The 27,875-nt window shown below is 42.9% G+C and overlaps 1 protein-coding gene across 10 annotated transcripts in view; it reads left to right on the top strand.

The window, feature by feature from the left end:
- The window catches only part of ABI2 (abl interactor 2), a 319,399-nt gene that overhangs the window by 113,414 nt on the left and 178,110 nt on the right, over positions 1-27,875 (top strand). For all 10 annotated transcript variants that reach the window (XM_033946881.1, XM_033946880.1, XM_033946879.1 and 7 more), the window contains exon 4: positions 15,779-15,876. In XM_033946881.1, coding sequence (XP_033802772.1) covers positions 15,779-15,876 — 98 coding nt within the window. The remainder of the gene's footprint in view (positions 1-15,778; positions 15,877-27,875) is intronic.

Raw genomic sequence — 27,875 nt, 5'->3', positions numbered from 1 at the left:
AAAGCCTAATGTATCTTCATAAAAAGTGTGTGTATGTGTGGGTGGGGGTTAATGAGAGACTAACTTTTATCATGAACTGTTGAGATTTATTTTTATTTATGACTGAAACTGCATTTTCTTTTCATTACTACATATAGAATAATTTATAAAAAGCTTTAAACTGTAATATGATTTAATGTGTTTTGTGTTTGTTGTGTATGCTCCTTGGATCTTCCCTTTTTAGGTTAAGAGGTAAAGTTTATAACTTTAAGCTGTGACTTTTTTCATTTCATAATCGGGGTTTTCTATTTGAAATTACTAGACAGACTGGTTTAGAACAGTGACCCTTCATTTACCCTATATACTCAAATAGCCTCATCGGATCTTATTTGTATTAACAATACTGTTTAAATATATAAATAAGTGGTTTAGCATTACTTAAATAAGTGACTTATCTTATATGTGGTCTTCCTTTCAGTGATAACTTTGCCAACATGTTTCACTATGAAGTTTTTTCAAGGTGGTCAGTTGAAGTAGTGCTGAGCTTTCTTAAGGGATGAACAGCCTTGAAAAAACTTCATAGTGAAACATGTTGGCAAAGTTATCACTGAAAGGAAGACCACATATAAGATAAGTCACTTATTTAAGTAATGCTAAACCACTTATTTATATATTTAAAAAGTATTGTTAATACAAATAAGATCTGGGGTGAGGAAGCAACGCTTAAAGCCTAAGACAATGAAATAAAGGAGTCTAAGGCGGTGTTTCTGAGGGTCATATATACCAATATTCATATAAACTATTTTGATGAGAACTGGAGTTGGGACTAAAAGTGATTGTTCTACAAAAAGATTATATTGAATGCTCTCATTCTAAGCTGGATTTTTAGTAGTTGGTGCTTTAGTGAAATTTATTATCATATGAAGTAATAACATAAGTAATAAGTTTTAAGATGGTCACTGATGGTTGCTAAGATGAAGAACTGACATAGAACCCATATCAAAGTTGTTAAATTGTGACATCTAAGATAAATAACTGACATCAAAGCAACTTCAAAGTTAGTAAGATATGACAACATTAAAAAATGCAAAGTAATGTATGTATGATATAGAGGAAGATGATTGACTTTTACAATAAGATCATCAATTGATGTAAGCCTTATAAAGAAAGGTAGAAAAATTTTTCACCATGTTGATATGAAAAATCAGTCACCCAAAAAAGGTAGTTTTTATAGGAAAACACTGTAGTCAACTTCTACATTAAGCCCATGAGGGTGAACTGTATTCAAATCATGTATCACTTGTTGTTCTATCCTGCGTAGAGTCTGATCCACCTCTCCACCTCGGGGTCTGTTCTTGATCACTTTGAATATCAAGAATTGTAAATCACGTATGTTGATTTACATCTCAATGAGCGACAAGAGATGCTGACTCAAAATCTGTCTAATGCTGCTTCTATGTTCAATTATCCTGGTTTTGATCATTCTTTTAGTCTTGCCAACATATATTAAGCCACAGGGGCAAAGTATAATGTAAATGATGCTACATGTGTTGCAGTTGGAGGAATGTTGAAGCTTGCAACTTTTGCCAGTTTATGGATGAATAAATTAAGTCGTTTCTATACAGTGATCACAGACTGAGCATTTCCCACATTTTTTATGTCCAGCGTGGTTCTCTGATGAGATCGGAACAGTGTCAGGCAATCTGGAGAGTACTAGATGTTGTTTGAGATTTCTGTCTCTGGAGTATGCAACCACTAAGGGCTCCTTTTACAAAGGTGCACTAGCGGGTTTAGCACGTGCTAGCTGTTACCGCCTCCTTTTAAGCAGGTAGTAATTTTTCAGCTAGCGTGCACGCGCTAAAAACACTAGCGCACCTTTGTAAAAGGAGCCCTAAGTTTTTTTTCTCCTGAAAACATTAATGAGCTTCTAATATTTTCCAATTGGAACATATGATTTTATTGATGTCTTTCACCAGGTATGAGTGTCTTAGGATGCAGACTGTCTGGGGTAGGTCTTGTGTTTGCGGTCAGAAGTTCTTCTCAATTTCTCATTTTGGCTCTATTATAACCCTCATTGATGTAGGCAGATGGATATCCCCGTTTGTAAATCTCTTGGCCATATCTGTTGCGTGGGTTTCAAAAGCCTGTTCTTCAGTACAAATGCGTTTAAGTCTTAGGAATTGTATATAGTGTAAATTATTTTTCAATGAGGATGTGTGATAACTCAAATAGTGGAGAAGAGCGGGGGTTTCGGCTTATATTCAGGTTGGTACCCACCCCCAACTTGGACTTGTTGCAGACCTCTACCGGGCCTGCTGTAAGACCTGGTGGTTGAGTGATGGGCCAGGACAAAAGAGATCTTCGCGCCTCCTGTCTACAGAGCTGCACGGGAACGGGGATGGCGGGAATCCCGCGGGACCCGCGGGCATCCCGCGGGTTCCCCCTTCGGGTCACGGGGATCCCATGTGGACGCCCCTTAGGGTCGCGGGAATCCCATGGGGACGCCCCCTAGGGTCGCGGGGATCCCTTGGGGACGCCTTCGAGGGTCGCAGGGTTCCTGCGGGGCTGGATGTATTAAGTCGCACGGCTTTTCTCCCTACCTGCTCTGCTTGCAGCACCGAGCCGAACGGAAGTCTTCCCGACGTCAGCGCTGACGTCGGAGGGGAGGGAGGGCTTAAACAAAGGTAAGTAAGTAAGTAGTAGCCTCGCGGCTCGAGTTGCTACCAAGGGAGGGGGGCGGTCCGCCCCGCCCCGGGTGCAGCACAGCCGGCCAGGTCCCATTACTTTTGTGGCGCTTCCTCGACCGACCGACAACAGCCCTGGTCCGACAAACCTCCCTGCCCTTAACCGCGAATCTAAATTACCTTCTTACAGCAGCTGTAAGAAGGAAATTTAGATTCGCGGTTAAGGGCAGGGAGGTTTGTCAGACCGGGGCTGTTGTCGGTCGGTCGGTCGGGGAAGCGCCACAAAAGTAAGGGGACCTGGCCGGCTGTGCTGCACCCGGGGCGGGAGAGAAGGAGGGGGGAGAAGGACGCTGAAAGCACTGGGGAAGACAAAGGGGTGGAGAAGGACGCTGAAAGGCCATGGGAAAGACGGGGGGGGGGGTAGGAAGGACACTGAAAGCATTTGTGGAAGACAGAAGGGGGGAGAAGGACGCTGACAGGACATGGGGAAGATGGGGGGAGATGGAGAAGGACGCTGAAAGGCCATGGGGAAGACAGGGGGGGTGGAGAAGGACGCTGAAAGGCCATGGGGAAGACAGAGAGGGAGAAGGACGCTGAAAGGACATGGGGAAGACAGGGGGGAGAAGGACACTGAAAGGACATGGGGAAGACAGAGGGAGGAGAAGGACGCTGACAGGAAATGGGGAAGAGAGAGTGGGGAGAAGACGCTGGCAGGGAAGAAGACAGGGATGCCAGACTATGGGGGGAGCGGAGGGAAGAAGATGGGTGCCAGACCAATTTGGAAGGGGGGAGAAAGGGAGAGGCACAGTAACAGAGCAAATGGAAGATGCAGAAGGAAGAGAGACAGTGGATGGAAGGAACTGAATGAGAACATGAGGAAAGCAGAAACCAGGCAACAAAGGTAGGAAAAGAATTCTATTTCTTTTTTTTTTTTTTTGCTTCAGGATAAAGTAGTATATTAGTTGTGTTGATAAAAATTTATAAACAAAAGAGACTGGTAGAAACCCGTTTACAAAGTATGTATTCTTCCCAATTAATATTTCCAAATTAATAAAGTCTTTTTGCTTATTTCTAAATGGGTTTCTACCAGAGCCTTTAATTCAGTAGCATAATTAAATGAAATAACTATTTCTGAAGTTTATAGGGACGGGCGGGGACGGAGGGGATTCCTCATGGGGACGGGCGGGGACAGAAGGGATTCCTCGCGGGGACGGGTGGGGACAGAGGGATTCCTCACGGGGACGGGTGGGGACGGGTGAGACTTTGGTGTGGACGGGTGGGGACGGGTGGGATTTCTGTCCCCGCGCAACTCTCTACTCCTGTCCCAGGCAACTGCAATGACTTTTAACTCCCTCCTGCCTCTCCTGCTTACCTTAGAAATCCCTGGTGGTCGAGTGGCAGGCCATAAAAGGAGCGGTCTTCTGTGCTCCTGCCCCTTGTTGAGCTGCTAGCTGAATGGTCATCACAATCAGCCAGGACAGGAGGCGAGAGGGATCCACCAGGGATTTCAAAAGTATGTGGGGGGCCTGCATGACAGTGATAAAGAGGGAGAGTGGACATTGTACAGGGGAGCAAGGAGGGACAGGGCACAGGGTAGGGAGGAAGGGGGAACAAGGGTGCAGAGCCTGGCAGGAAAGGAGGGAGGGGGACTCGAGGGCAGGGCACCTGAATATTAACTGCCTGGTTTATATTCAAGTCAATCTTTCTCCTTTTTAGAGGGAAAAGGGTTATCTCAGTTTATATTGGGGTCGGCTTATATTCGAATACATACGGTACATTAAGTGAGGAGGACACCTCCTTGCTATAATAAAACTAGTACATTTTTTCAAGTAGCCCTTTATTTTTCTCTAGTTTGAATTTAGTATATATTTTTGGACAGTCATCACAGTTGAAACAAAGACTGGGATTCAATACCATAAGCCTTCATTTGCAGTTAATTGGGAATTCAGTTTTTATTTATTCATTTATTTATTATAACTTTACCCATTGACCAGGGACCATGCACCAGAATTCTGTACAGACAGTCCTCAAGTTACAGATGCTCAACTTAAGTATGACTTGTACTTAAGAACACGGTTGCGGCTTCATTTGATTTCACTGAGCAGTATTTCCAGTAGCATAGAGTCCTAAACTTCTCCTGCTATAGATTCAGGAGTGATGCATGGCCACATTAAGAACAGTGTGTGGTTATGCATGCTGTACCTTAGAGGGAATACTGGTAGGGACAGTTGGCCCTTTTGTCAGTTGGGAGCAGAGGTACGCAGGAAGAATCTTAAAATCTACAAGTTCTGAGTTAACATACAAATTTGACTTAAGAACAGCTTTAAAAATGTAACTTTTTCTTAACCTGGGGACTGCCTATAGTTGTGTCTTAAATTTAGCCACTGTGCAATGCAAGTGAGGAAATGTCCGCTCGATATTCAAAACACCTAAAAATAAGGTGAACTGCCACTGCTCACAGCAACATTAAAGAGCAATGCCCCATAAAGATGGAAAACAAAAGCACACCACACATCGACGATGGCCAGCGTTTCGCTAGTTATAAGCTGCCTCAGGATGTGAAAGTGATCAATCTATCTGCGGCTCCAAGATTCAATATGGTGGCTCCATATAATATTATTGGTTTTTCGAGTGGGTTTGTGTTGGATTACCTGACTGAGTTCTGTCCTAGACTGCTGTTGAATTTTTCAGCTGTTTGCTCGGGGGTCTTAGTGCACTACCCTCTCCCTGCTGATAAAACATGGGAGGCCAGACAAATGATCCATGTTTTTCAGTTAATTTTGATAGCAGTATTCTGCGATTAATCTTTCAATTTCCAAGTCACTGACTAATTTTTCCCATTAAGCTGAGTTTACATTCAGGATTTAATGTTCATAAGTTTTCCATACTGATTCCAATGAGATTTTAATAGAAGATTTTCAAACAATTTTGATCTCTATATTTTCAATTAAATTTATAATATCACACAATCCAGGTGACAAAGCAACAATTTTTCTTACTCTAATTTGATCTTAAAATTTGTTAGTCTGCTTGCCAACTACAGGGATACTATCGAGCAGAACTCTTGGAGAGATCAAATCAGTCATTTTATGATCCATGAATACATTAGATCCGAGTACATTGTGGGCAGAGAAACAACTGAACTGAGCAATGCCTGCAGCCCAGGGAAACCAGCTGTCATAATATACCTCCCCTAATGAATCAGCTGTGGTTTCCAGCCCAATAAATTGCATAGAGATTGTTTCATCAGATCTGCTTGCATGTGTTTCATATACCTCCAACTGATAAAATGCCTTTGTAGAATTCTTCATACTCTTATACATATTCTGTTGTGAAAGGTAATTCAAAATGCATTAAACTAGGAGTTTCAATGATCACCACAAAATATTCTACACTTTCAACTTGAAATTACTTTCTGAATATTTGTATAATTAAGAAACAAAGAAATCTTGCTTACATAAGTCCTCATATCCTTTGTCTATAGCAGTGGTTCTCAACCTTTATTCAGTTGAAACACAACTGATGAACGATGCTTGCATATGTGATGCTGCATATACGAGGGCGAATCAAAAATTAAAGACAGAATAAATTACATGATAACCGGAACAGAGCTAGCGAAACGCAACATATGTACTCATACATTGCCTTTTGGATAGTTCATCCACACATAGTGCAGCCTTCAGCCTTTAGTCATGTGGCAGGCATGAGGTCAAAAACATGGACACTCCATTGCAAGATTTCACCATCGAAAAACAACTTGCAGTAGTGTCCTTTCTTTGGTAAGAGGGAATGAAATCTGTGGAAATTCATCATTGGATATTGACTAAGTATGGACATAGCACCATGAATCAATGAAAGTGGGTCTTGAGTGGGTATAAGGTTTAAAGTGGGAAGAACAGGTGTAACGGACAAAGATCGTTACTGACAGGGTGGATGCCTTGATAAGAGAAGACTGATGGATAATGATGTCTCAATTGGCTGCAAATTTGGATACAGCTATGTTGTCTTGGAATTCGGGAAACTCTACCTGGTACTATGCTTGGGTTCCAACTGCTGAAGTCTCCCTCAAAGTTCACTCCAGCCCATCTATACCCTCCCAGCCATTGAAGCCTTCCCCAGCCCATCCTTAACCAAAAGGCCATATACAGACATACCGTGCAAGTCTGCCCAGTACTGGCCTTAGTTCTTCAATATTTACTGTTAATTTCTGATTCTAGATCCTCTGTATTCATCCCATGCTTCTTTGAACTCTCTCACCGTTTTCTTCTCCGCCACCTCTCTTGGGAATGCATTCCAGGCATTCACCACCCTCTCCGTAAAGTAGAATTTCCTTGTATTGCTCTTGAATCTACCACCCCTCAACCTCAAATTATGTCCTCTGGTTTTACCATTTTCCTTTCTCTGGAAAAGATTTTGTTCTACGTTAATACCTTTCAAGTATTTGAATATCTGAATCATATGTCCCCTGCCCCTTCTTTCCTCTAGGGTATACATATTCAAGGCTTCTAGTCTCTCATATGTCTTCTGGCGCAAACCTATCATTTTTGTCGCCTTCCTCTGGACTGCTTCAAGTCTTCTTATGTCCTTCGCCAGATATGGTCTCCAAAACTGAACACAATACTCTTAAGTGGGGCCTCACCAACGACCTGTACAGGGGCATCAACATCTTCTTCATTCTACTGGCTATGCCTCTCTTTATACAGCCCAACATCCTTCTGGCAGCAGCTACTGCCTTGTCACACTGTTTTTTCGCCTTTAGATCTTTGGACACTATCACCCCAAGGTCCCTCTCCCCGTCCGTGCATATCAGCCTCTCATCTCCCAGCATATATGGTTCCTTCTGATTATTAATCCCCAAAGCATTACTCTGCATTTCTTTGCATTGAATTTTGGTTGCCAGTTATTAGACCATTCCTCAACTTTTGCAGATCCTTTTTCATATTTTCCACTCCTTCCTCTGTGTAGCATCCAGTGGACTACCTGCTGATTTAAAGATAGGACTGGAGATGCATTTCTGGCTGGACTCATTTCCAGCACAGGCCCTGGCTTAAGTACAAGACTTTTATAGATGGTGTAGATTTCTTCTTGATCACCTGGAGCATTTCTGTACACAAGGCAATACCAGGGCACAAAAACTTTAGTCATCACCTTTACAGACACAATAGCAGTTCAAAATTGGAGGCATGTGGACGCTCAACTGCAATTTTCCATATTAAAGAATATATAAAGGTTGAGTAAAATTTGGTCACTATCATGTATTTCTTCAAGGTTTAGCAAATGAGTTTCTTGGGTTAAATGAGAGTGGGGAAAAGGGTCTAGATATGTGGCAGAATCATTGTAGAAACAGGAACATATAAGCCTCAACCTGAACAACGATTGACAAGGGAAAACAATTGTTTGATTCAATAGTGGGAGTCAGAGGAGAAAGAAATATAGAAGTAAAATGTAAACTGCTTTGAATAGAATTGGTATATAAAAAATAAATAGAATAAAGCTTTGGAAGGTGGGGAAACATATTACTGTATATATTTGTATATAAATCGGGATTTTTGGCCCAAAAATTGGCCCAAAAATGGGGGTCCCAGTTTATATTCGAGCCAACGCCCCCTCCCAGAATTTTTCAGGTTGCCACCGCCAGGCTCTGCTCCCCTCCTCCCTGCCCTATCCTCATACCTCTGCCGATCCCTGGTGGAGGTACAGCGGGCAGGAGCAAGCTTTCTGAACTCCTGGCCTGCTGCCACAGATCGAGTTTCTTTGGCCGCTGAGCGGCACCAGCAGGAGCTCGACTTGGTGCTAACTGCTGGGTGTTGAGCGGCTTCCTTACTGGTTCCCATGAAATCTTGCAAAAATTTGCAGGAGCCAGTAAGGAAGCCGGTCAGCACCCAGCAGCAACACCAAATCATGCTCCTGCTGGTGCTGCTCAGCGGCCGAATAATCTCGATCTGCGGCAGCTGGTTAGCAGCAGGGCAGGAATTCAGAAAGCTTGCTCCTGTCCGCTGCACCTCCACCAGGAATCGGCAGAGATATGAGGATAGGGCAAGGATGGGGGACAGAACCTGGGAGGGAGGGTGCAGAGTCTGAAAGAGGTAGGAAGGAAGGGTGCTGGGTGCAGAGCCTGATGGGAGGGAGGGAAGGAAGGGTGCTGGGTGCAATGCCTGACAGGAGAGGGAAGGAAGGGTGCTGGGTGCAGTGCCTGAAGGGGAGGGAGGGAAGGTAGGGTGCTGGGTGCTGTGCCTGACAGGGGTAGGGAAGGAAGGAAGAGTGCTGGGTGCAGTGCCTGACAGGGGAGGGAGGGAAGGAAGAGTGCTGGGTGCAGTGCCTGACAGGGGAGGGAGGGAAGGGTGCTGGATACAGTGCCTGGCAGGAAGGAAGCTGGGTGCAATGCCTGACAGGGGAGGGAGGGAAGGGGGCTGGGTGCAGAGCCTGACAGGGCAGGGCACTTGAATATTAAGCTGCCCAATTTATATTCGAGTCAACCATTATTCCTCCTTTTTGGAAGGGGAAAAAGGGGGTGTCAACTTATATTCGAGTATATACCGTAACAGCTATTTTAAGCTTATCATATATACAGTACTTGAATATAAACTGAGAACATTCCTCCCCCTCCCCTTTTTGGGGTGAAAATGTTGACTCGAATATAAATCGAAGATTTATATTCAAGTGCTGTCCAGCTGTACACACACCTGCTCCCTTCCCCTCCTGAACCCGACTCGGCTCACCATACTGCTGAACCTCCAGGATTTAAGGTGGACCTGAATATAAACCGTTCATTTGCCTTTAACTGTTCCAAGACAAATTAAACATGAATGTATAATGATTGTAGCTGTTGGGGCAGACTGAATGGAGTCTTCAGGTCTTTTACTGTGTTATACAAGGGCTATTCAAAAAGTAGCAGACCTTTATTCATAAAAAATATTCGTATTCAGATACAACAATCTTATACTAATCTCCTTCAAATTAGTCCCCTTGGACTGCCACACACTAATTCCAATGGTTCTGCCACTGTTGGAAGCAGTTCTGTAACAAGTTTCAAGTTTTTTTATTTTTTGATATACCGTTTATCATACAGGTATCTAAACGGTTAACAATAAAATAGAGTATAAAAATTAAAAAACATAAAATAAAATGGCTAAACTTAAAAGAGGGAATTACTTACACATCGACTTAAAGACTGCGGCATTACAGGTCCGGCTCTTCAATGGTTCATTTCATACTTTAATGAACGTAGCTTTAAAGTTCAGGTAAAGAATGAAACCTCTCAACCTATAACACCAACCTATGGTGTTCCACAAGGATCTATTCTATCTCCACTACTTTTCAACATCTTTCTGTCTCCTCTTCTTACGCTAGCACAATCTATTGAATTCACAATCTTCGCCTATGCTGATGACATACAACTACTCCACCCAATCAACACCTCAAATACTTCAGATATAACAGACATAAACAATAAACTGGATACTGTAAATGACTGGCTCTATACAAATAAACTCTCTCTCAACATTGATAAATCTTGTGCCCTCCTACTCCCAATCAAAAACAGTGAATCTTTATCTGGCAAAATTTCTATCAAATCCACTCCTATACATATGGAATCAAAAATAAAATTATTAGGAGTCATTATCGATGAGGATCTTACATTCCATGATCAAATCAGTTCAGTTGTAAGAATCTGTTTTTTCAAACTTCGTCTTATCCGTTCATTAACTTCAATCCTAGGGATAGAGGCAATCACAATTCTGGTTCACTCTCTTGTTATTTCTCACTTAGACTATTGTAATTCTCTTTATAACGGCCTCCCACAAAAAGAAACCCGCCGTTTACAATTAATACAAAATACAGCAATAAAACTCATTTACAAAATAGGCAAATATGATCATGTTACCCCGCTTCTGAAAGAGGCACATTGGTTACCCATCATACATCATATAACCTATAAAATCATTTTGCTCACCTTCAAAATAAAACTCTCACACCAGCCTCTATATCTTGATAAGGTTATCATCCCCCAATGTTCCTCACGTACTTTGAGGTCAACAGACCAAAAACTTCTACGAATTCCTTCCGTAAAAGAATTCTATTATACCCGGAAAATAAATTTTACAGTAGTCGCCCCAACGTTATGGAATGCCCTACCACAACAACTTAGAGAAGAACAACATCTAGATAAATTCAAGACTAACTTGAAGATGTTCTTATTTCGTGACGCTTTCGCCTGTCCTTAAAGCTACCTTCCTTTTCTTTTCTTCTTCTTCTCTATTTCCCTCCTTTTTTTTTTTTTTTTTCTTTTTCCTCTCTCCTTCACTCCGCTGGTTCCAATTTATTTAACCAATCGCTTTAAAAAAGCGACCCTATCCAATATGTTCTCCCCATTCCCACTTTCTCTCCTTCTTCTCCAAAACATGTAACTTTCCCCCTCTTTTCCTCACTTTCATGTTAGTCAAATTATGTTTTTGATGTTCACCCATCTGCTTGTTATATTTATGACTCTTTTCTCTTTTTATAATTTTATTGTAAACCGGCCAGATACCTGTTGATGGTCGGTATATTAAAAAGTTAATAAACTTGAAACTTGTACATGATACAAAAGAGAGACAATGGGGAAAGGAGAGTTATTAAATACATCGAAATGGAAAATAAAAATAAAGGGAGGCAAAATGGAAAGGGAAGTACAATTAGTGTGTGTGTGTGTGGGGGGGTCACTTCAAAAAAAGCATTTTGATTGTCAAAGAGGTTTTACAAAGGAGGAGCAATAGTTGTGGAAATTAGGGTTTATAAGATATAGGCGTCTTTAAAAAGGAAAGTTTTGAGTTTGATTTTAAATTTATCTAAAGAGTTTTCTAAATGAAGATCAGCAGGACAGGCATTCCACAAGGTGGGACCTGTAACAGAGAAGATGGATAGTAGTGTTGTAAAAGAGTTCTCTTTATCGAAGGGATGATGAGCAGATTTTGATTACTAGATGCATATGGAATTAGAAGTTTAAAGGAGTTAAGATTTTCAGTCAATCTCTGGCTTTCAAACTTTCTCAACTATGGAATGAACTCCCTTTAATTCTGAGGAGCCCCAGTTCTTTCCAATCTTTCCGTAAATTTCTAAAAACTTTTCTTTTTGCCAAATATTTTGAAAACTAATCTCTTCAAAACCTTTGCTATTACTTTCTTTATTTTTTTATTTAATTGTTGTAAACCTAGTCGAGCTTCCTTAGGTTGATGACCCGGTATATAAAGTTAAGCTTTAATTTAGTTTAGAAAGCTGGTTGGTGGGAATGTTTTGTTTTGAAAGTAGGTAGTAGTATTTTGTAAGTAAGATGATGTGTAATGGGCAGCCAGTGGTCTATACAGAGGAGAGGAGTAACGTGGTCAAATTTTTTTGCATGATAGATTAGTTTCACTGCAGTGTTTTGTATTAATTGGACCCGACAAATTTCTTTCTGGGTTAAGCCTTGGTAGAGAGTGTTACAGTAGTCTATGGTTGAAATGACAAGAGAATGAATCAGTATATTGATTGAAGGAGGATCAAGAAGATATGAGATAGAGCGGATGAGTTGTAGTTTGTGAAAGCATTTTTGTGTCATGGCATGATGTCTTTTCTTGACTGAAATCTGGTCCCTTTCAGGGCATTTTCAGCTTGGGGAAAAGCCAGAAGTCACACGGAGCTATGACGGGAGAGTAAGGGAGCTTGAAGAATCGCAGATGTGTTGTGTTTGGCCAGGAACCTCCGTATCAGATGTGAAGAATGGGCAGCTATGTTAGTAGCTTTGGGCATGGACTTTGCTGAAATTCTCCTGAAGCCCAAATCCTCAGTCAAAATGGAATGAATGGATCCAATGCTGATGCTCACCTCGTCTGCAAGTTCTCTGATCATTTTCGACGATCCTGTATCACCAGGGTCCTCACTTGGTCAGTGACGATCTCATTTCTGGAGGTTGAGGGCCTACCAGAACGTGCTTCACTCCACTGATGTGCGACCATCTCTGAAGCGGGTGTACCACTCCATTATCTGTGTGGTGTCCATTGCTTCATCCTCGAAGGCCTGTTGAATCTTGCGGATCATTTCCACTTGGGAATTGCCAAGTTTTACATAAAATTTAATGCAGTAGGTTGTTCAACCTTTTCTGTCATTTTGTCAAAAAAGAAAAGCAGACGGCGCTCACTTACACGTCCTCATTCTTTTGTGATTATGCGATTTTGTGGTTTGCTGGCAACTGACAGCTCTGTAGGTGGGAAAAAATTCAAGCATGCTCATTAGGATTGTCTACATATGTGCACTAAACCACGCCTCCCTAGCTTTATTTGTTTATTCAAGAAAATTAAGGTCTGATACTTTGAACAGCCTTTATATGTTCTCACAAAAATTTACACTTGATTCAACAAAGGTGTGAATATGTGTATACCCTCTATCTGTGTACTACTATTACTGCTGCTGTTTTTCATTTCAACTCTGATTTTCCCATGTTCTGGTCAATAAGAATCAAAAGTTAAATCACAGGTATTGGATGTGCCAAAATTAGGGCAGGAATAAGGCATAGGCAAACTAAACACATGCCTAGGGCTCAAATGTTTAGGAGAGACTCTCAAATATGCTATTTCATGGCAGGTATTTGCCTCTAGTAAGTCAGCTGCTGGCAGGAAGAAGAAGAAGTGAGGGAAGGATGATTTGAGCTGCCACTGCCCAGAGTCTGTCTCTTCTACCCATTCCCTGTTTATTGTCATGCAGTCAGCTGGAGACATTGATGAGGAACACCTATGTTTCTTCTTCCTCTGCTAGTTTTCAAATGCACTCATGGGGCATTGTGTCAAAGCTTTTAAACATGATTGGGGAAGCAATACATGAGTTTATGTAGGGCTTACTAAAATGTTAATCTTGTCCTATGCAAGATCTCAGATATCTTGCAGCTCTATTTTTCCGTGTTGTAACATCTTCTATAAATGAATTATAAATAACCATATTTTTCTTTTTATAAATGTTCAGTATGAATGATACTATAGTGCAGTGTTTCTCAACATCTTCAAGCCAAGTACAACCTAAGTCTAGCAAATATCAACTGAGTACCCACAGCCACCCAAGCTCTGCCCCAGACTCTACCCTAATTGTAATGCAATTTCTTCCATTCATTTTCACATTCACACAGTATACAAAGCTGATATAAATCCTCAAAATTGACACATTTCAATCACTAAATTGAAAATAAAATCATTTTCCCTACTGTTGTTGTCTGGTGATTTTATTTTTCTAATCATCTCAAGTGGTCCCTGACATCTCTCGCTCTCCTTCCCTCCCTCCAAGTGGTCCCCGACATCTCTCGCTCTCCTTCCCTCCCTCCCTCCTCCAAGTGGTCCCCGCCATCCCTCTGTCTCCTTCCCTTCCTCCCTCCTCCAAGTGATCCTTGACATCTCTCGCTCTCCTTCCCTCCCTCCAAGTGGTCCCCGACATCTCTCGCTCTCCTTCCTTCCCTCCTCCAAGTGGTCCCCGCCATCCCTCTATCTCCTTCCCTCCCTCCCTTCTCCAAGTGGTTCCTGACATCTCTCTCTCTCTCTCCCTCCTCCAAGTGGTCCCTGACATCTCTCTCTCCTTCCCTCTCTCCAAGTGGTCCCTGCCATCTCTCTCTCTCCTTCCCTCCCTCCCTCCCTCCTCCAAGTGGTCTCTGACATCTCTCTTTCCTTCCCTTCTTCCCTCCTCCAAGTGGTCCCTGCCATCTCTCTCTCTCCTTCCCTCCCTCCTCCAAGTGGTCCCTGCCATCTCTCTCTCGCCTTCCCTACCTCCCTCCTCCAAGTGGTCTCTGACATCTCTCTATCTCCTTCCCTTCCTCCCTCCTCCAAGTGGTCCCCGACATCTCTCTATCTCCTTCCCTCCATCCTCCAAATGGCCCGACATCTTTCTCTCCTTCCCTCCCTCCTCCAAGTGGCCCGACATCTTTTTCTCCTTCCCTCCCTCCTCCAAGTGGTTCGACACCTCTCTCTCTCGCCTTCCCTTCCTCCCTCCCAGTGGTCCAGCATATCCCCCTTCCTTGAATCATCTATCTCCCCCCCCCAGTGTAACATTTCTCCCTCCTTTCCCTCCACTTCCTGTATGCTTTCTCTCCTCTAGTCCTCATTCCCTACCCCAACCGACATCTCTCTCTTTTCCTCCATGAGTCCAACTTTTCACACTCTGCCCTCTCCTCTTCCCCTGAGTGTGACATTTCTTCTTCCCTCCTTTCTGCCCTCCCTATCCAACATTTCTGTCTCTCCATGAGTCCAACGCACACTCTCTCCGCCCCACTTCCTTCCAACATCTGCTCACCTCCCCCCCTTTCTCCGCATAATAAACCTGAAATGCTATTCAACCTCTTCCACTTGTCAGGCCATCTCCCTCCCTTCCCCTCACCTTCACAGTGCTTTTAAAAAAACAAAGTTTTTGTCTCAGAGGGGCCAAGATGTAGCATCTGTTCTCATGAGTTACACACAGCTGCCCTGAAGCTGCTCCTCTGACATGATCCGCCTTGGCAGAAACAGGAAGTTGCGTCAGAGGAGCAGCTTATGGGAAAGCATGTACAACTCGTGAGAATGGCTACCGCATCATGGGAAAACTGATTTTGAAAAGTGCCCACGAAGGTGAGGGGAAGGAAGAGAGATGGCCTGACAAGGGGATGAGATGCTCAGATCGTGGGGGTCTCCTGAAGCTGTGGGGCCCAGGGTAGCTACTCTGCTTACCCTCCCCTAATGCCGGCCCTGGGTGGGAGACATACAGCACTGGAACCATGTGCCCCCTGACAATGGTACATGTACCATGTGTTGAAAACTTTTGCTATATAATATGTATACTGTATAAGATTATTATAACCAGTGATCCAGTGTTTGTTTGACATAAGAAAAAAAAATACATTTTATATAGACATTTGGATTTATTAAGACCACACATAATGAGAAGTCTTTTGAGTACAACTGCTGACTTATAATTAGAAATGGTAGATCAAAGGCATGACTTTTCTCTAATTTTTTTTCTGTTAAGCTTTCCCTCTTCCTTAGTGCTTTAGAATTTATTCTTAAAAGTATTTTCTTGGTTTCATTAGAATTTCACCAGCTGCTGGCACTCAAATTAATAAAAACTCTTCCCCATTTTTTTTCATACAGGTCAGTACACAGAACATGAAGATGGGTGGTCTTCCACGTACTACGCCACCCACACAGAAACCACCTAGTCCCCCCATGTCTGGAAAAGGAACTATTGGGTGAGTACAATCTAGAGGTTTTGACAGGTACATGTAGGAGACAGAGAACATAAGTGATATAAATACAGCTTTAGGATACACATTCTCTAATTGTTTTTTTTAGTAGCTGAGTGCTTAGTAGTGGAGGCTGGGTTTGAATCTATCATGATTTTTGTGACCTTTTTTTTTTTATCTGAGGCAACTGAAGGTAGACTATCCAGATTGTGAATTCTCTGGAGTAGGAAACTATCAACTGTACCTGAATTTATATCTGTCAATTCAGACTGAACAGGTGAGTAATCACATATAAACCAAACGACACCTTCATCACATTACCTAGTTTGGATACCTGCTTTAGTTTTGTTATCTTAAGAACATAAGAATTGCCACTGCTGGGTCAGACCAGTGGTCCATCGTGCCCAGCAGTTTGCTCACGCGGCGGCCCTTAGATCAAAGATTAGTGCCCTAACTGAGACTAGTCTTACCTGCGTACGTTCTGGTTCAGCAGGAACTTGTCTAACTTTGTCTTGAATCCCTGGAGGGTGTTTTCCCCTATAACAGCCTCCAGAAGAGCGTTCAAGTTTTCTACCACTCTCTGGGTGGAAAAGAACTTCCTTACGTTTGTACGGAATCTATCCCCTTTTAACTTTAGAGAGTGCCCTCTCGTTCTCTCGACCTTGGAGAGGGTGAACAACCTGGCTTTATCTACTAAGTCTATTCCTTTCATTATCTTGAATGTTTTGATCATGTCCCTTCTCAGTCTCCTCTTTTCAAGGGAGAAGAGGACCAGTTTTTCTAATCTCTCACTGTATGGTAACTCCTCCAGCCCCTTAACTATTTTAGTCGCTCTTCTCTGGACCCTTTCGAGTAGTACTGTGTCCTTCTTTATGTACGATGACCAGTGCTGGACACAGTCACCGAGGCACAGTCACCGAGGACACAGTCACCGAGGCAGTATTCCAGGTGAGGGCGTACCATGGCCTGGTACAACAGCATAATAACCTTCTTTGATTTGTTTGTGATCCCCTTTTTAATTATTCCTAGCATTCTGTTTGCCCTTTTTGCTGCCGCCGTGCATTGCGCAGACGGCTTTATTGAATTGTCGACCAGTACTCCCAAGTGTCTCTCTTGGGGGGTCTCTCCAAGTACTGCTCAGGATATCCTGTATTTGTGTATAAGATTTTTGTTACCGACATGCATCACCTTACACTTATCCACGTTAAACCTCATTTGCCATGTCGCGGCCCATTTCTCGAGTGTGTTTGTCTTCGCAATCCTCCTGCGTCTTAACTACTCTGAATAACTTCATATCGTCTGCAAATTTAATCACCTCACTCGTCGTACCAATTTTCAGGTCGTTTATAAAGATGTTGAAGTGCACGGGTCCAAGCACCGAGCCCTGTGGCACCCCACTGGTGACGCTCTGCCAGTCAGAGTATTGTCCATTTACCCCCACTCTCTGTTTCCTGTGCTCCAGCCACTTTTTAATCCACGTGAGTATTTCACCCTCAATTCCATGGCTCACAATTTTTTTGAAGTAGTTATTCATGCGGAACCTTGTCGAATGCCTTGTCGAATGTCTGAAAATCCAGATATACAATGTCAACCGGGTTGCCCTTGTCTATCTACCCATTTACTCCCTTGAAGAAGTGCTGCAAGTTCGTCAGGCAAGATTTGTCTTTACTGAAACCGTGCTGGCTTGTCCTCATCAAATCGTGTCCATCAAAGTGATCAATGATGCGGTCCTTTATCTGCGCCTCTACCATCTTTCCCGGTACTGAGGTCAGACTCACCGGTCTGTAGTTTCCCGGATCTCCCCTCAAATCTTTTTTGAAGATCGGTGTAACATTCGCCACCTTCCAGTCTTCCGGAATCTTTCCCGATTTGATCGACAGATTGGCTATTAGATGAAGCAGTTCAGCTATAGTCCTTTTCAGTTTCTTGATGACCCTCGGATGAATGCTATCTGGTCCTGGTGATTTATTGCTCTTAAGCCTATCAATCTGCCTGCATACCTCTTTTAGACTGACCGTCAACCCTGTCAGTTTCCTGTTTTTGTTTCCAGCATATAGCCTGTTTGGTTCCAGTATGTTGTGTATAATCCTCTTCATTAAATACAGACGCAAAAAATGTGTTCAGTTTGTCGGCGATTGCTTTGTCCTCCTTTAGCACTCCCTTTATTCCATGGTCATCTAGTGGTCCCACCGCTGCTTTTGCTGGTCCTTTCCCCTTAACATATCGAAAGAATGGCTTGAAGTTTTTCACCTCCTTGGCTATTTTTTCCTCATAGTCTCTTTTGGCCCCTTTTACCTCCTTATGGCACCTGTGTTGATGCTGTTTGTGCTTTTTCTAGTTTTTGTCCGTTTTTGACCTTTTCCAAACGAAGTCTTCTTGTCTCTGATCACTTCTTTCACCACTACAGTGAGCCGTGCTGGTTCTTTTTTCTTTTTCCTCTTGGATCTCTTGTTGATGCGCGGTATATATAGATTTTGTGCCTCGGTGACTGTGTCCTTAAAAAGGGACTTGGTTTCCCTACTGCAGCTGGAGGTGCCTAGGTTCCAGTCTATCCTCGTTTAATTGAAGTCACCCATGATAACTGCATTGCCTCCCTTGTAGTTGTGTTTAATCTTATCTGTCATTTCTCCATCAATTTCTTCGGACTGCCCTGGAGGTCGGTAGTAGATGCAGATTTTCGTTTCCATTCCATTTGTTCCCAGAATTTTGACCCATAGAAACTCTCCCTTATTTTTCGTTTCCGGCGTGTTCTCTCCGGTAGACTCAATTCCCCCTTTGACGTATAGGGCAATACCCCCACCTTTTTTGACCTACTCTGTCTCTGCGGTATAGCTTTTATTCCGGTAGCAAAGTGTCCCAGACGTTTTCCTCGTTCCACCATGTTTCCATGATGCTGATGATATCAAAATTATCTTTTTGTGCCATAGCTTCCATTTCCCCCATCTTATTCCTTATGCTCCTTGTGTTCGTGTACATATACTTGAGTTTATGGCCTGTTACTTTCTTGCATTTCCTTCCCTCTTGTGTCCCTTTTGATCCATCAGAATTTCTGTCTTGCCTATATTCCGGTGAGTCTTCCCTGCTATCTTCCTGCACGGTATCTTCTGGGTAAACTGGTTCCCGAACCGTCGACTGTCGGCTTTCCCCTTCTTCCTGGTTTAAAAACTTCTCAATTTCTCTCTTGATGTTGCTTGCAAGTAGCCTCGCTCTGTCTCTGCTGAGGTAGAGTCCATCCTTCCTGAATAGCTTGCTCTTCACCCAGAACATCTTCCAGTTGCACACGAAATGGAATCCTTCCTCACACCAGCGCCATATCCATGTGTTGACTGCTTGCAGTTCCGTCTGCCTCTTCTCGTCAGCCCTGGGTACTGGCAGGATATTCGAGAACGCTACCTTCGGCGTTCTGGTCTTCAGCTTCCCTCCTAGCATCCGGAACTGGTCCTTCAGTCCTTCCCTGCTGTAGTTCCTGTACCTAGGTCTGTATTTGTTTCTTCAGCGTCAAGAGTACTGTAATTGTCAGAGTTTTTTTCAATACTAATTAGTTTCCTTACATGGCTACACCAGTCCCAACAAGTGGGTTGTTTCCTTGTTGCCCTTGTATCAGCATATGGGAAGCAGAGATAAATCTGAACATGTTGATGACATCACAAATATAAGGAGTGGTGCAGCTTGGAACAGCTCATTAATAGAAAATGACATAGGGACGGGACTGGTGATAAATCCGCAGTAATGGTGGTAATTTAACAGAATTTGCGGGGATGGAGACAAATTTTGTCCTCATGCCATTATCTGAGACATTTCTTGCTAAGTCATATTCTGTAAGTATGTACAGTAGCTTGAATAGGCTTCAAGTAGTGGTTTTTCTAACATATTTGTCCTGAAGGAACCCCAATCAGTCAAGTACATTTTCTACTAATAACCAGTCACAGGATCTTATTCATAAGGACTTTTCTTTCTAATTTTGTGTCTATGGTTGGTGAGACAACCATTAGAGTGGGAGATTTAATCATTAGGCATGTAGATAGCTGGGTGGCTGGTGGACTTGCGAATCACTTGGTAACTTGCCTGCCTGATGCACAAGTGGCAGACCTCACATGTCACTTAGATGAGATTTTAGACATGCTGGCCTACTATCTTGTTACATGTGGGTACCAATGTCATAGGGAAATGTATTAGGGATGAGATCTATTAGCATACAATGAAAGCAGTGCATGCAAATAGATCTCATGCATATTCATTGGAAAAATCCTGAAAACCCGACTAGATTGCGGCCCTCGAGGAGGTACTTTGACACCCCTGCTTTAGAAAATGGAAGAAGGATCTGACTGAAAATAATTGTAAATAGCACAAGGAATGGAAGTCAAATGCAAGGCACTGATAAGGAAGGCAAAGAGAAATTTTGAAAAGGAGTTTGTGCTGGAAACAAAAACACACAGGTAAACCTTTTTTAGGTATATTAAAAGCACGAAGCATGAAAAAGAATCGGTTGCATCGCTAGACTGAGGAGTAAAAGGGATGCTTAGGAAAGGCAATACCATAGCGGAGAGATTAAATGAATTATTTGTTTCGGTCTTCACTGAGGAAGATTTGGGGGGGGGGGGGGGCGCTACTGGTGCTGGAAATAGTATTATCCTAGAACTAGTAGACAGCATATTCTCACATATGGGTGATGTCATACACGGAACCCGGTATGGACAGTCTGATAAGTGAACTGTCATTTTAAGTTTGAAAAACTTCATGACTGTCCGCATCATGCTTGTGAGAGTGCCTTCCCGCCCACTGAGGCATGAGGATCCTCTGTTCTTTGTTTTCTGTGGAGCAAAGAAATTTGTTTTCTCCTGAACTCTGTTCAGTTTTTAACTTGCCTTCCCGCTTCATGTCTTTTTTTTCTCTATATATTTTCTCTTTATTTTTCTACATTTCTTTCAGTTCAAAGGAGTTTTAAAAACAAAACAAAAACCTTTCCATTGAGGTACTTTCCCATCTTAGCAGTGTGGGGCTTACAGTATTACTTTGGGTTATTGACTTTCTTCAGGTTGATAACTTTTCAGTACACATGATTTTCTTTTTCTTTATTTGTGCTTTTCTTTTCTCGAGCAGTTTTTATAGAGTGTTTATGGAAGGTGCCAAGTCTTCACAACTGTCGATGTGGAAGGCATAGACATCAGCATAACAGGACATACCGGCATTGGGGAAGCCTGCTAAGAAGCCTTCTGCTTCCCATCAAGCGTCATAGATCTCTATAGCATCAAGTCAGTTGATGCAGACCAAACAATGATGTCACTGCTCCCCAGCTTCGTAGATTTCTTCATCTCCAAAGTGTGCTTCCTCGTCAAGGTCACTCACACCGAGGCGATCTTCTACACCATTGGTACTGGCTGTTCAGCCTTCAGTACAGGTGCCATCATTTTGAGAAAAGATGAGTTTTTCCAGAGGGAGCTGCGTGTTCAAGCTGCTGCAGATGACACAGCCTACTCCTTTGGTACCGGCCCAACTTGAGCATAGCGTTATGAGACCTTAAGGTACCAGTGCCAGCTGTTCGGTGGAGCATCGATCATCCCCTGTGAGGCATCATCATTCCTCTTCTCAATGCCGCTCACCATCCAGTCATCGTCTGTTGCATCATCAATGTTCACCTTCAAGGCATAAAACATCATATTCGGGACATTGACGTTCCTTTTCAAGGTCTTCTCGTCGATCACATGCATCAAAGCGCAAACGAGATATGCATTTATCCTCCTCCTCGTCTTCGAGGGATCAGTACCAACAACGTCGGAAGACTTCAGCCTTTCTTTTTGATTCATATTTACGTTTTTTCTCAGACCGTTCACCTACTTTGTCTGATCCTAACTCATGTAGCCTTTCTTCACAACAGTCTCCACAGCAATCACTTCCTCAGAGGAAATTCCTTCATAAGAACATAAGAATTGCCATCTGCGGATCAGACCCTAGGTCCATCAAGTCCGGCGATCTGCACACGGAGGCCCCGCTATCCTGACATAGTTTTAGTCCCCATATCACTCTATGCCACTCATAAGGAGATGTACATCTAGCTACCCTTAAATCCTAGAATGGTGGATACCGCAGTTACCTCCTCTGGGAGAGCATTCCAGGTGTCCACCACTCGCTGCGTGAAACAGAACCTCCTGATATTTGTCCTGGACTTGTCCCTCCTCAGCTTCAGTCCATGCCCTCTTGTCCGTGTCACATTGGACATTGTAAATAACTGTTTTTCCTGCTCTATTTTGTCGATTCCTTTCAGTATTTTGAAAGTCTCGATCAGATCCCCTCACAGTCTCCTCTTCCCAAGGGAGAGCAACCCCAGTCTCTTAAGTCGTTCCTCATAATCCAGGTTCTCCATACCTTTCACTAGCTTTGTTGACCAATGTTGGACGCAGTATTCCAAGTGTGGGCAAAGCTTTGCCTGTTTATATATTTATTTTAAAAATTTCTATACTGTTTTAAACCAAAACAGTTTACAAGAAACCTCCTAAAGAGCTCCTTAAGCTACCGCTTCATGACATTCTCAAAGAGACTCTGATTAAAGAATTGGGGAAAATCCTTTATCTATTGTGGTGGCTCCAAATAAGCTTGATTCTTTATACAGAATTGTTTCTTCTCCTGGGTTTGATAGACCACAGCTTCAGCATCAATTATTAGTGATGGAATCAACCCTTAAAACATCGTCTACTACTAAGATTTATGCTTCGATACCTCCAGGACGTGAGGGCTGGACAATGGACAAATTTGCTCGTAGGCTCTACCAAAATACTGTGCTGGATAACAGGATTCTCAATTACAATTTTTATTTTTCTTGTTTGAAACAGTTGATCAATCAACTACCTAATGTTGACCAGTATATTCCTTCTCAACACCTTGCGCACTATCAACAGATTATATCTACTCTGAAACAAACTAGACAATATATAGCAAGGTCAGCCTATGATGCATTTTAAATGTGTTCCAGAGCATTGCTATATCAGTTCCTATGAGACGCTTGGCTTGGCTAAGAGTCTCTAATATGGATATTAATCTTCAAGATCGATTAACAAGTTTCAAGTTTTATTTTAACTTATTGAATCGCCTATTTATTTTACTAAGCGATTTACATAATAAAACCCCCCCACATATACCAATATTCACAATAAGTTACATAGATTTGACAAATTGACATAAAAACTAACAGTTACATAAGGAAAGGAGGGCAGAACTACAATATTATTTATTAGAAAAGAAGACATGAATGGTAAGAACAATAGGAAGGGGGAATAAATAAAAAAGAAGATAATCATTTGATATGATTATAAATTGAAAGCGTCTTTAAAAAGAAAGCTCTTCAGAGAGCGTTTAAAATGATTCAAGTCATTTTCTTCTCTTAAATACTGAGGTAAAGCATTCCATAACTGTGGGGCTATAACAGAAAAAATTTAATGACGACAGGTTCTGATAACTTTCAATGAAGGGACTACTAAAAGCTTTTGATTAATAGACCTTAAAGAACGTGATGAGCAATAAGGAATAAGTAATTTATTAATAAATTGGGATTCATTTGAAGATAGGGTTTTAAAAACAAAGTAAAATTTTAAAAGTGATACGGTGAGTGACAGGTAACCAGTGTGATTCAATAAGAAGTGGAGTGACATGATCAAATTTTTTGCGATTATGTATCAATTTAATTGCCGTATTTTGGATTATCTGAAGACGTCTCTTTTCTTTTTGGGTAACATTTATTAATAAAGAATTACAGTAATCAATTTTCAAAATAACCAATGAATGAATCAATATGTTAACTAATATTCCATGTTTAGGAGATGAGCAGTTAGGAGAATCTGTTGAAGCAGCTACACAAAAGTAAGTTAACATTGCATGAAACCAGTTGGGATTCTTTGGTTAAACCAAAGGCTAAACCTCCTACTTCAAGGCAGTCGACCAAGCCTTCTTATTCATATCAGAGGCGTTATACTGCTAAACAACCTGTTTCTAGACGGCCTCCTCAGAAGAAGCAAAGGCAACAACACTCAAACGTCTCAATCAGCAGCCCTTCAGAAGCCTGCTCAGTCTTTGACACGCTTCTTGAGAGCATAGCTGTTGTCTCTCTTTCACAGCCTCTTCTTCAACCAATTACAGGTGGTCTGCAAATTTATTACCAACGTGGGACTCTGATAACGACCGATTCCTGGATTCTCAAAGTACTCAAGGACGGTTACTCTACATTTTCTCTCCATGCTTCCAAATCATCCACCGAGAGTCCTCTTTAAACCATCAGCAGAAGTCCCTTCTTCAAGAAATAAGAGGCCTTGCTTCATCTAAATGCCATAGTGGTAGTCCCTCTATCTCAGAAAAATCGAGATTCTACTCCAGGTATTTTCTTGTCCCAAAGAAGATGGGAGATCTGCGCTCCATCCTCGACCTTCGACAGCTCAACAAGTTTCTAGTAAAAGAAAAATTTTGAATGTTATCTCTAGGAACTCTATAGCCCCTGTTAGATCACAACAATTGACTATGCTGTCTAGATCCCATATACCAATTCATCCAACTCACATAAAATTTCTGCAGTTTCGTATTGCCCACCAACATTACCAATACAAGGTCCTGCCCTTCAGCTTGGCCTCCTCTCCAAGGGTCTTCACCAAGTGCCTTGTTTTGGCAGTAGCTCTAAGAATTGCCACTGCTGAGTTAGACCAGTGGTCCATCATGCCCAGCAGTCCGCTCACGCGGCGGCCCTCTGGTCTAAGACCAGCACCCTAACTGCGACTAGCCCTACCAGCGCACGTTCTTGTTCAACAGAAACTTGTCTAACTTTGTCTTGAATCCTTGGAGAGTGTTTTCCCCTATAACAGCCCCTTGAAGGGTGTTCTAGCTTTCTACCACTCTCTGGGTGAAGAAGAACTTCCTTACGTTTGTACGGAATCTATCCCCTTTCAACTTTAGAGAGTGCCCTCTTGTTCTCCCTACCTTGGAGAGGGTGAACAACCTGTCCTTATCTACTAAGTCTATCCCCTTCAGTACCTTGAATGTTTCGATCGTGTCACCTCTCAATCTCCTCTGTTCGAGAGAGAAGAGGCCCAGTTTCTCTAATCTTTCGCTGTATGGCAGCTCCTCCAGCCCCTTAACCATCTTAGTCGCTCTTCTCTGGACCCTTTCGAGTAGTACCGTGTCCTTCTTCAGGTACGGTGACCAGTGCTGGACGCAGTACTCAAGGTGAGGGCGTACCATGGCCCGGTACAGCGGCATGATAACTTTCTCTGATCTGTTCATGATCCCCTTCTTTATCATTCCTAGCATTCTGTTTGCCCTTTTTGCTTCCGCCGCACATTGTGTGGACGGCTTCATCGACTTGTCGATCAGAACTCCCAAGTCTCTTTCCTGGGAGGTCTTTCCAAGTACCGCCCCAGACATCCTGTATTCGTGCATGAGATTTTTGTTACCGACATGCATCACTTTACACTTTACACTTATCCACCTTGAACCTCATCTGCCATGTCGATGCCCATTCCTCGAGCTTGATTATGCATATCTTTGCAATCCCCCTGCATCTTTACTACTCGGAATAACTTCATATCATCCGCAAATTTAATCACCTTGCTCGTTGTACCTATGTCCAGATAATTTAAAGAGCAAGGGTCCAAGCACCGAGCCCTGCGGCACCCCACTGGTGACGCTCTTCCAGTCCGAGTATTGTCCATTTACCCCCACTCTCTGTTTCCTATGCTCCAGCCAGTTTTTAATCCACGTAAGTATTTCACCCTCAATTCCATGGCTTGCAATTTTCTGAAGTAGTCGTTCATGCGGAACCTTGTTGAACGCCTTCTGAAAATCCAGATATACAATGTCGACTGGATCACCCTTGTCTATCTGTCTGTTTACTCCCTCAAAGAAGTGCAGCAAGTTCGTCTTTCCTTATCTCGATGATTAACAGATAAGATGTTTCTTCCCAAGTTGTGCACTTGGCAACTCAATCAACAATCCTTTTTCTTCAACATTCAGGGTTTGAGGTCAACTACCCCAAATCACAACTTCAACCCTCTCAAACTTTTCAGTTTATAGGGGCTCTGCTCGACACTGTACAACTCAGGGCATTTTTACCACTGCAAAGACATGACAACCTCATACAACTTAGCAATCACGGTTTTCATCTTCCAGTCATCTCAACCAGACACATGATGAGACTCTTGGGTCACATGGCCCCTACAGTCATTGTTACTCCCTTCGCGAGACTTCATCTCGGAACAGCTCAGTGGTCTCTGACGTCTCAATGGTTTAAGGTTCTTGATCCTTTTTCCCAGAAAACTACTGTCACACCATCACTGCGTCGGTCTCTTCAGTGGTGGATGAATTCTTCCAATCTTTCTAGGGGCTTTTATTTCAAATACCACTGTGTCGGAAAGTTCTGACCACGGAATCCTTCATGTATGCATGGGGTGCTCATCTGGAGAGTCTCTGGACACAAGACCACTGGTCTGCTTAAGAACAGAAGCTCCATATCAATTTCTTGGAACTCAGAGCTGTCATGGGGAAAAAGTGTGATTTATCAGACATTGAAAAAGACACGATCATCGGCTACTAGGCCAAAGGCAGCAGCATTTCAGAAATGGTGGAGTTTGTGAACTGTTCACAGGCTGCTGTGGTTAAAGTGTACCGTGAGTGGACGGATGGAAACTTCGATGACCTGATGTAACTGGGGGCAGCACAAGCCATCGATGCGAGAGGTAAATGTCTTCTGTGCAGGTTGTTGTGTGATGAATGGCAGTCTACCATGGAGTAGCTCACCATCCAAACAAACCAGGGGGTTTCCAGATGTGTCCGAAATGACTGTGCAGTGAACCCTATTGCGAATGAGGCTCTAGAGCAGACGACTGGTGACTGCACCTATGCTAACAAGGGTTCATTGCAAAAAAACGGCTGCATTTTGCACAGGAATACCAACGTTGCACTTGCATTGACTGGCAGAGGGTTGCCTTCTCTGATGAGTCACATTTTGAGCTCCATTGAATGGATGGACATTGTCGTGTCAGGCATGAAACTGCCAAGAACAAGCGCTCAACAATCATTATTGGACATACACAAGCTGGTGGCATTTTCTTTGTATGGTCTGGGTCCTGTGATACCTCTGGAAGGCACACTCAAGTGATATATGTATCTCTCTATCTTTGCCACTCAAGTACACCTGTACGTGTTGATGATCTTCCATATTGCCAGTGGGATATTTCAACAGGAAAAAGTGACGTCATACTGCCAGAATCGTTTGTGAATGATTCGCAGAACATGACCAAGACTTCTAGCTACTTCCCTGGCCTTTGAATTCCCCAGACCTTAACCCAATTGAGCACATTTGAGACCACCTTGATCGACATGTTCAACGCACCCATCAGCAACTATCGGATGCACTGCAGTCTGCATGGCTCCAGATACCTTTAGCAACTATCCAACATCTTGTTGAGCCACTCCCACAGCATCTGTCTGCCATCTGTGCATCCAGAGGCAGTTATTCTGGATACCAACAGGTGGTCATAATACACTTCTCCCTCCGTATTCACAGTTTCCATACCTGTGGTTTTGCTTATTTGTGATTTTTCAGCCTCTGACTCCGCCCCCCAAAAAACATCATCACTAAAGTTTTTTCCTTTTACTTTTCTGTACAGTACCGATAAAAAAGTTTATCACTTACCATTACTGTACTGTAACTTTGAAAATCGCTGGCATGCTTTATCACATAAATTCGCTGCTTCCATGTTTCCCAATGTGCACTGAGAAAAATGTTGCTTCCCAGCATCCCTAGAGAGAAAGGCTTCTTCCCAGCATGCATGAAATCGCTGGTTGGCTGCCTGCCCTGAAATCGCTGGTTGGCTGCCTGCCCTGAAATCGCTGGTTGGCTGCCTGCCCTGAAATCGCTGCTTGCTTGCCTGCCCTGAAATCGCTGCTTGCTTGCCTGCCTTGAAATCGCTGCTTGCCTTTCCTTCAGGAAAGATCAGACCAGGTCTCCCACCATGGCTACAAAGCGCAAG

Source organism: Geotrypetes seraphini, chromosome 5 (genome assembly GCF_902459505.1).
Source record: "Geotrypetes seraphini chromosome 5, aGeoSer1.1, whole genome shotgun sequence".
NCBI classification, from domain to species: domain Eukaryota; kingdom Metazoa; phylum Chordata; class Amphibia; order Gymnophiona; family Dermophiidae; genus Geotrypetes; species Geotrypetes seraphini.
Note: the sequence above shows the minus strand (reverse complement) of the source record. Positions and strands in the feature narration are given on the sequence as shown.